At 33.8% G+C, this 10,226-nt stretch overlaps 1 protein-coding gene across 2 annotated transcripts; it reads right to left on the reverse strand.

Moving 5' to 3' along the window:
- Positions 1–364: 364 nt before the first annotated feature.
- On the reverse strand, positions 365–9,194 carry LOAG_08195 (the record flags this gene model as incomplete). Of its 2 annotated transcripts, none has more annotated exons than XM_020447638.1 (18): positions 365–731; positions 1,241–1,337; positions 1,619–1,723; positions 1,906–2,101; positions 2,520–2,725; positions 2,904–3,082; positions 3,197–3,390; positions 3,952–4,097; positions 4,446–4,529; positions 4,738–4,863; positions 6,788–6,913; positions 7,197–7,358; positions 7,684–7,767; positions 7,893–8,035; positions 8,334–8,437; positions 8,709–8,781; positions 8,900–9,044; positions 9,165–9,194. In XM_020447638.1, the coding sequence occupies 17 exons, from the start codon at positions 9,192–9,194 to the stop codon at positions 1,278–1,280; spliced, it is 2,163 nt and encodes a 720-aa protein (XP_020304810.1). The 2 variants fall into 2 exon arrangements, with proteins under 2 accessions (XP_020304810.1, XP_020302153.1); XM_020447637.1 differs by lacking the exon at positions 365–731 and adding an exon at positions 5,490–5,855 and having other exon boundaries at positions 1,278–1,337.
- Between the last annotated feature and the right edge of the window lie 1,032 nt (positions 9,195–10,226).

Genomic DNA, 10,226 nt, shown 5'->3' on the forward strand with positions numbered 1-10,226 from the left:
TGTTGCTATACAACGGATACCACATACCAAAATACTTAAATCAAATAAGCAGGATATATAACCTTATCGGCTTTTAATAATTAGTTTGGAAAGTAAAAATATTCCAAGTGAATCTACATTACTAATATGACATCCTAAATAAGCCGAAACCACATTTAATAGTGGAAATCGATGTAACTGACGAAATAAACGAAATGCATATGTGGTGGATTCGAATAAATAAGGAATAAAATCTATCAGTAAGGAATATCAATATGGATCCGTATGTATCATCGTCGTATGGAACCGTTCCTTTATCCGTAAATGCAGATTGCATGTGGGCTATTATTAAAAATGCAATTGTTATCAGGAATATTCCAGTAATTTTAAACTCAATAAATAATAGAATTTCACTTCTCTATCCATTTTGTGTGGCAAAATATACCGGTAATCTAATACGCATACATTAATTTGGAACAAGAAAAAAAAAGTGCAAATACAAGACAAAATTTACAATTTCATATTCTCCACTAATAGTATTTTTAAAATGAAAAGGAAAAAACAGAAGCACATTTCATGAATATAAAATTTCAATAAAAGAGCAAGAAAGTAAACAAATACAATTTTGACAAGAAAGGATGCAAATTCGATTTTTTTTCCGATCTTGTAGTTTGATCTTTTTCTTGTTGGATAGTACTACTCAAACAACGAATATGTACACATCACATATGCCATAGATGTCTGCGATTTTCCTATAATTTTAAAATGAAAAATTATGATTCTACCGAGCAAAGGTATAACTTTAAAAGCAAAATAATAGTTCTAGATGCCTTGTAAATACCACTATTACCACGACCGATTCCTCATCAAATAAATATATTTACACTTTATGAAAAAATATTACAAAACTATACGGATAATTTAGTCACCGCAAAAAAAGATTATAGAACCAGTCCAGTGAATGTTCCAGGATATCTCCGTTCTATCGCAATTATTGGGGTCCTATACTTCAAGACCTGTCATTCTTTTCGTCCCCTTTCAATCTTAACAGACAAATCTCACTAATGTTTATACAAAACACCGGATATTATAAGCCATTTCATAAGTTGGGTCCCAGAACCTGAAAAGGATGACTCAATCAGGTTCACTGTCATCTAATGTTAGATCTACTGTTACTCGCAAGTAATCCACTAAATCATTTCAATAAACACACAAATAATTTAATATTAAAAGTTGAATTTATAAAGTTTTAAAAAGATACCTTTACATGAATTGAATATCCTAACAGTACATATTATTTATACATAATCGGCATGCTGCCATCCCAAACTTCCCTTGCGGTCACCAGGAGAAAAATCCTAAATGATTCGTACTTTTCAGTCAAAAATGATCAAAATAATTTTCGGTCAAACCATTTTTTCTAAAATTTGATGAATAAGTCTCTCGCAAGCCTGTTCCTCATCTTTCTTAGCAATGTGAATGTTTGTTTTGCAGCTGGCAGAATGATTTATTCATTTTGACAACTGAGGAACTGAAAAATGTAAACAAGCAAACCATCATTGAATGTCAAAATATTGCATTCTTTTGTGCAAGGAAAAAAAAGAATTCTTGATTAGAAGGATTTCAAAAAATGTCGTACTTTATCACTGGAAACTGTTGACGTATACAAGGAAGGAATTTTGGGAGCGTTAGAATCAATTAATGTCAATTTCTTCTCCGTATTACGCATTTCCGGAGTAATTTCCTAAAATCATTGATGATAATAATCAGCAGACTAATTTTTTTTTCTGAATATTCCTTTACTGACGACTAAACTAAATAATTCGAGAGTTCCACAGAACACTTGCAATTACAAGTTTTAAACTGGATAAATCCGAAAATTCAAATTAGCAATGATATATAATATGCAATATACTTATACACGACCTTCCTCAAAAATTCCGGAATTTCGAACACTTTCTCTCTACCATCGATATGTTCCCGTTTACTTTGTTTTGTAGAACCAGTACTCCTTGTATTTTGAGGTAACCTAAGATTTTCAACGGCAGTATCTTCACCACAATATGGGATATCGGCCATGGCGGCACTCGGCATTCGTTGAAATGTACCCAACGATTTCCGCCTATAAAAAAAAGATATATATGATCTTAATATATTAGATGGAACATAGCATTTCCATATTTGTTCGATCGAAAGAATTAAGGATAAAATCGAAAGTTTTTTTAGATCTAAGACATCTTTCTTGCCTTGTTTGAGCATGTTATAATCTAATTCAAGCTAAGAGGTTGAATAACTCAGGAGAACCTTCATTCCATTTCTGCAACGAAAATCATTTCGACTGTATAAGGTTCAGTACCTAAACGGGTATTCCAATGGGTGAGAGAAAAGGAGACACAAAAGACAAACATGTAATATCTTTCCAAACGTCAATAAGTTATGGTTGGTTTCTAAAATAAAAAAGTCAATAAGTAATGGTTAAGTTTCTAAAATATGAACGAAATAATTGAAGAGTTGAAAAGAACAGACAATATTTTACGAACCTTATTTCATCAGTATAACTGGAAGGAGCTAACTGAGAATTATTGTGACCACCAGAATGTTGTTTTCGTTGTTGCTGCAGTGATCCCGCATGATACTGATGGGACGACGATGAGAGTCCGGTAGTATCGGATGATGATGGTTCACGATTTGTTACTGCTTGGCTTGCTTTCCGAACAAATTTCAACAAGCCAGATGTGTGATCAGTCTGAAATAGAAGTACATTTCTCTTTGTTTTATGTATTTCTTTTTTCATTTATCTGACATTTATATTAACATGCTTTTCGGGCCACCACTATCAGTTTCATTGAAATCACTTCACTGAAACCACTAATACATCATGTACAGCTACTAAAATCTTCTATTTACTTCATGAAAAGCGTGACCTTAGCATTGCAGTAGGAACGTGTTGCATTCATCTTGCCTGTACGTAAATCGAAATCAGCTGGTAGTTCAACAAATGCAACATCACCATGCTGATAGAATGGCAAATTCATTGCTGGTGTTGAAAATTGCGTTGAATGAAATTCCTTAGCAATTTCACGCTTCGGTGAATGTCTTCTTTCTGTGAGAAAAAGTGACCAATGATTATACGGAAATATAAATTTTCAAGTAAAACCATTTCAATTCTGTCGCTGAAAAATATGCTTCTAAAACAACTGATCCCAAGAAAAACAACCTTGATATTTTTGCTGCGTCATCACCAAAACAAATCGTTGTCGTATCGTACCAACAGTTGTCTGCCAGCTAACAGCATCGAAGGAGCTTGGAAGAACAACAACACATGAATCGTAATCAATTAAATATTTCGCCAAAACTGGCCTTAACACAACATTCAATGAAAGGCCATGTCGGGCTCGCAGTAGTACAATTCTGAAATTAATAATCAAAAATTCAGAAACATGAAATTAAGCTAAATTAAGCTGGTCAAGTGAAAACCGCAAATATTGAAATTACCCGTGGCTTAAAACTCCTAAAAAGGCGGAAATTTTAATTTCTACTGGTATTTCATAAAGTCTCAAACAAAATTCAATCTAAACACCATCCTATTATGAGAAAAAAAAAAAAAACTATCCTATCATGAGGAAAAAAAAACCATTTATACTAGTTAAAAGGAAAAAAACACCGTCCTATGCTAGTTGTAATTCTGGTTAGTTAATATCAGGATACAATTAGGATTCAGAAGCTTAGCACTAAACTAAAAAAATGCACTGTCTGGTAATAGTCGATTAAGACAAGGCAATCTGATGCAATAGTAATTATCTAATCAGTAATCACAAATGGCGTATATATCAGCAAACGATTTAAGAAATATTTATTATACAATTGTGGGCATAAATTAGGCCTGAATTACGGTTGGATAAAAACCGAGTCATTTTGATGGTAAGTTTTAGAAAATGGAAATTTCGATAGAGTTGTAAAAATCAGATTAACCTCGAATTTGTTGTGGATGTACCCGTTTTATTTGGAGCATTTGGAATCATTATTTCGGCGGCAAAAAGTAGCACAGGTAACAAACGCACGCACCGGTTATTTAATGCATCGACAGCTTGTCGAGCTGGGTCAATCGTTGCACCCGACTAAAACTTTGCATAAATACAAAAAATTTCGTTGCGCATGATTGAATATTTCCAAAAAACTATATTCCATTGCTTTTTTCTCTTAAATTAAAATCCATTTGTGAAATTTGAAAATCTTATGGAGTTCCACGCCAAATCATTAACATTTAATTTATGAAATAGCATAATTTTACATACTGCAAAAGAAAACGAAACTTCATGCCATAGTTTAATGTTGAGAATGTTTCCGGGAATAAAAATAAAAAAAGAATAGCTTTGACGTCAAATTTCTAGTGCTCCAGTGCTAAAAATATGTAAAGAAGTTTTCGTGTCAAAATTCTACCTCAAAAGTGAATTTCATAAACTAACCTGAGCATCAACAACTTCAGTCGCACCTGGATCCATACCATGTTGAGCTGCAACTGTTGCTGTCCATTTGCCTACCGATTCCGTCTGAAATTTTATAGAAGAAAAGAATTTGACAAATTAATTAACATTAACCACATAAAACAAAACGACAAAACGACATCATAGTTTTACCGGCTTAGAATAAAGCATCGTTCATTTTTGTTTCATTTTAAGATCAATTTTATTGGAAAGAGATACATTTTCATTAATAATTTGATGTTTAAAGAAACAGCACAGAACAAAAAATACTAACCGGATCATGAAGAGCAATTTGCTCAACACAAGGTGCATCATTAAGCATCAATGTGCAAAACTTGGTACATACTTCGGCAACTCTTGAGCTAGAAGTACTTGGTGGTGGAGCACCAGAAGAGATTGACTGAAAATTGAATTTATTGGTGTCAAAACTGCTTCATGAAATGTTGCTAATGACGCTCAAAAAGAGTCATTAAAAAGATTAATTTCGTACCACCGTATATCTGATTGATTTCCATCATTTTGCTACTGAATGATAAGGTAAATTCATATATGAATATCCGTTTTTTAATGCAAATAAAGAATGAAGGTAATTGGGATATTGGGACATTAACAGTCGGTCATTAATGAAGAAATGGAATGAATCAGCTGATACTGTTACTGAACGTAAAAAAATTATGTGGATCAAAGGAAATATAAAAGATAGAAACCAGGCTCTTTAAAAGTAAAAGGTACAGCTACAATTCAATTTAACTATCAAACATGACAAACATGTAAACAGATAGTCCACTCACAACATAAATTAAGGAAAGAAATCCACAATACTACACTTCACAAACAACCGCGGTGACAAACCAAAGATTCGCAAAAATAATCGAGATATTCTACGAGTTTTTTTAATCGTTAGTTCGGAAGAATAAAAAACGAATAGTTGGATTAAACACTATTCAAAATATAGAACATTTCTATGGCCACCAAAAGCGTTTGCAAAATTTTCGAAAAATGTTGAAAAGAAATGGAAAAAGAGACCTCTGTGAGCAATAAACGTTGCTTTCCGGTAACTGTGAAGCCGCGACGTCGCAGGGAACCGTGTTTACTTAATGTTCCAATTCTCAGTTCGCTATCAGACCTAACAAACAATGGATCCCGCATATTTCCTGTGTAACCTGATGTTGCTAGTTGCTCCTGTGTTAAAGACCGCCCTGAACTGGGATGAGATCTGGAAAACCGAGGTGACGTACATTGCTCAGTCGTCTCGTGCACCAGTGAACTATCATAATCGCAATTTTGTTCCAGTGAATCACCGCCATCTGACCAGGCTTTTTTCCACCGTGAAAATCTGGGCTTCAGACCGTGCCAGATTAGCGACCTACGCTTCTTATCTCCGCGACGCTTCTAGAAACCAAAAACAAACAAACTGTACAAACAGAACAAGCTAAATGTTACTCCAAGCTGTTACTTACTCGACAAATTTGATTTCAGATATGGAAACAAAATTTTTCATTTATTTTTCATCACGACTATTCAGAAAATCAATGCAATACGTCTCCGAATACTGACGTGATTGCACGTCGGACATGGCTGTGTATTAGCTTCGGGAAGCGTTCATGATACTAATCACCAAACTGTCCCATTTTATTTTCTCCGCTGGCTGATCAGTGATGGATTATTTGGCTTTCAGTACCAAACATTTGACAGTGTGTTATTTAAGATCATGTCCCGGTATAGCCAAATCTTGCCCCATTTTCCGCAATGAGATGAAGTGTCTTGGCCGATTTTTGTGAGAGGAAGTTATTTTATAAAACTGAAGGGGAATCCAACGTCTGTATTTCTTATTAAATATAACTGTCACAGTATCCCGTTTTTTTTTGGTTTTTGAATTTTATTTTCAAAATCTATTTAAAACGGATGAAACAGATACCTTCACGACATGCAGGAAGAATTAGAATGTAGTTTTAAAAGCATACCATATCTCTTCCATTCAAAACATGCCAAAACTTGTTAAATTTTTTTAAAAAAATGAAATACAGACAAAGAGAAAGGGAGTGAAAGTGAGGGAGAAAGACAGAGGGAAGGAGAGTAGGAAAAGTTAATTCGTGCGTTCAAACGGTTATAAGACTATTAAAAAGCAAGTTTATTGTTTCTTTCGTCGAACATTTGTTATTTCACTTTGAAATTTTGGATGCATTTCTCCAAAGCTTTTTCCACACTCTCGATTTGAGTGAACAAGAACAGTGAAATTTGGAGAGAGCGGCGAGACAGAAGATATGTGCAATTGATTCTAGTTTTTCTACTTGAGATTAACCTGAACAGAAATAAAAACTTACTCGAAAAGTTGATCCACCTGTCGTTGAAGTCCCAGATGTTTCATCAGGATCATCATCAAATGTTGGTGCTACGCCACCAGCACGTAGATAACGTGGCCAACAATCATATTTCAATAAATGAAATATCTGAAATATTTGATTATGCCTGATTAAATTCGAACGGTATGAAAACACTGCGATTTAAACTGTTTTTTAATTTCATCATTTTTACCTATTTAAAATGTACATTTTCAGTAGGTTTTTTTCCTTTTTTTTTTGTGAAATGTGTGATAATTTAAAACAATCCATAATCTCCCAATAACAAGGATAAAAATAGATTCAACAGTGACAAATCCTTCGAAATTTCGTCTTAAGAGATCAGAAATAATAAGTTTCACATTGTCAACGAATGAACGTCTTATAAATAAACCTGATATTGTGCCACATCATACAGTTGAGGTGTGAAATCTTCCGACATTACTGCATCTCTAATGCTTTTGCTTGTACTGTTATCAATATTTACCGGTTCTATACCATTTGGCGCGAAATATCGCTCAAAAATCTGACGGCCGACTTCTGCTCTTTTCTCTAACTAAAAAGGAAAAAAAAAAATCGAAAGAAATGGAAACAATACATGAATGTAAAATTTATGCGAAATGTTTTCAAAATATATTGATAATTCTATCATTTTCAGTACCTAGAAAGAAAAGGCTCTTAAAGATTGGGTCACCAAAAAAGAAAACCTTTTTCATTTGCGATGCAATAAATTTATTATTGAAAGTTTGCGAAAAAATGAAATATTAGATAATTAAACTATCAATGAGTAGAATAGAGAAGTTAAAATTTACAAATGAAAAAGGTTTACTTTCAGAGGAAATTGAATTTAAATGACTTAAAAAGAAATGATGCATACATACATCTGAATCGGGGATCGAACGATAATCTTCCACGGCCATATAAAAATTAATATTTTCGGCACAAAACTGTTGCTCAAGAAATTGCTATAAAAAAAAATAATGGAGTAAAAAAAGTAAGTTAGGAATTTTTTTCCAGTTAAATTAATTTGGAAATAATAGTTAAAATACAGCTGTTTTGTCAGAAAATTCTGAAATTTATGATATTTAACCTGAAATGGTTTCCTGTACAATTCATTGTGGAGTATTTTTTCGACATCAGTGCAGGTTCTGTCAGTTGTTTGATTGCTACTACTACCATTCGCCATTACCATGGATTCCAGTAGCTCGTTCACTTGTCCTTCCGCCCTTATCGCTTTAAATTTTGTCTTGATTAAAAAATAAAATAAAAATAGACTCCGTAAGACCATTTCTATAGTTTTATTCCATCCTATGTCTCTTTCTCCATGTCAAAGATTTCATTCGTTCTTTGCGACATCAATTATACATCCATCAGATGATATTTCTCATCAATTTATCTTTTCTTGGATAGTAATTGATAAGTATAATTATGATGGGAAGTAGAATATTTCGAAAGCTGTTGGATACCAAGTAAAAACTTATCAACCGACATATTTTCTTTTGAAATTAAAAAAGAAAAATTCTAGCAGTACCGGGAATAACTGCGTGCTGTTCTCTTTTTGATGGAAACGATTGAATTATTTCACAACATTCAGAGCAAGGAGAGCAATTTGTATCTGATGAACGGAAAACATTCCTGAAATATTCCTATTTGCAACTTTTCCCTTTTCTCTTATAATGAGTGCAGATAAGTCGATCATTTGATCAGAGAGCAGTACAGTATGTTCAGCAAAAACAATGTGATATCTGACCAGTTGATATATTGTGATGGAACAGCTTAGTTATTGACATAATAAGGTTGTTCCGGAAGACTAATCATTAATTCGATAATTATTCGGAGATATATTGTACTGTATCTACCATTATTATAATTCGAAATGCATGATGTAAAAGAGAGGAAATCTTACTCGAGTGATCCATTACGGCATTCGTCCTTCAGCAAACCACTGAAGACGGTACCACCCGCTTCACTACCAAACCCTTTAAAGAAATTTAACAATAATATGAGGGATTTTTAAAAAATCTAGCTAAAACAAATATTAATGTGAAAAAACACACACATACACACACATACATGGGAAACTGAAGTTGAACTGACCTTCTGATGTATAATTTCCGGAATTGGTGAAGAGCGTATTACACCCATACCCAGTAGTACGGAGTTGTTCAAGGTTCGTTGAACCAGTGCACCTTACTGCTTTTTCCCTTCTTTCGAGTTTAGCTGGCGTACAAATACTATCACCCTATAAATATCAACAAAAATCCTACTACATCCAGAAAGGAAACTAATATCCACGCAAACTTTATTACATCCGAAACAGAAAACTCGACTATGCATGCAAATTATTCTATGATTTTTCTACCATTCCTATCATCCATTCCTCCTCCCTCATCTTACCGTTACAAATGCTCATCTATCTCTCCCTTTGTTTCTAATTTCTGTTATGCCTGACCACTCAGTAATCTTGCCGTATTTTAAATGTTCGGTTAGACTTAGTAGTTGGGAACTACTTGACCAGGGACTACTTTGGCTGTTCCATTTGTAGCAGCAAGAACAAGGTTCAAAAACAACCAATTCTGTTAATTTGAAAATATATGCCAAAAGTTTTGATTAAAGTTTTAGTTCACCAAACACTGATAAGAACAGCCCCACCTGTTATGTACATATCATGTTACTGCTCTCATGGACTACCGCTAAAGAACTACTCGGCTAAACAGTAACATTAATCACCGAATCATCTCCCAGAAATGACCGTAGTAATTCTCGAAGTAATTCCACAACAGCTTCGGGTAGGAAAGAAAGGTGTGGGATGAGGGGAGAGGGAGGGGGAAGGGAAACGGGAAAATTCACTTAGTAGTGTAAAAATCCATTAAACTAACCGCCTAAATATCGATAAAAGAGTTTTGCCACGAACAACCTGTGGTTTATAAATAAAGCGTTACAAGCACTTTGGTGGGTGGAAGAAGTTGGAGGAAAAAGGAGGAGGAAGGAGAAAAAAACTTTGTTGCCCAAAATATTATCCAGTAAGGTATCATTTCGCGCTAATGACCAATAGTTACAGGTAAAAAGTTAAATGCTTCATTTATACATCAATGGATTTATCCATTGGAAAGCCAACAAACATCACTTCAATCGATCTATCACATCATGATGGATCGAATAAACCATCACCTCTTTAACCAATCTAAACGGCTATATCGACATACTGAGGTATGGAATACTCTAGAACCATCTGGATGAGTAGGAGCTTATATTGTACTATAATTAAGTTGCTTGTTCACTTCATATCCGCCCTCTCTTTTCCACGCTTAATTTCCTGACAATCAAGTGAAATGACTGAATTTCGAAATAGAATCATTTCAGATATAAATCACCGCTTTGAATGAATATGCATGTATATATATATATATATATATATATATAT

Source organism: Loa loa (assembly GCF_000183805.2).
Source record: "Loa loa unplaced genomic scaffold supercont3.488, whole genome shotgun sequence".
Lineage (NCBI taxonomy): Eukaryota > Metazoa > Nematoda > Chromadorea > Rhabditida > Onchocercidae > Loa > Loa loa.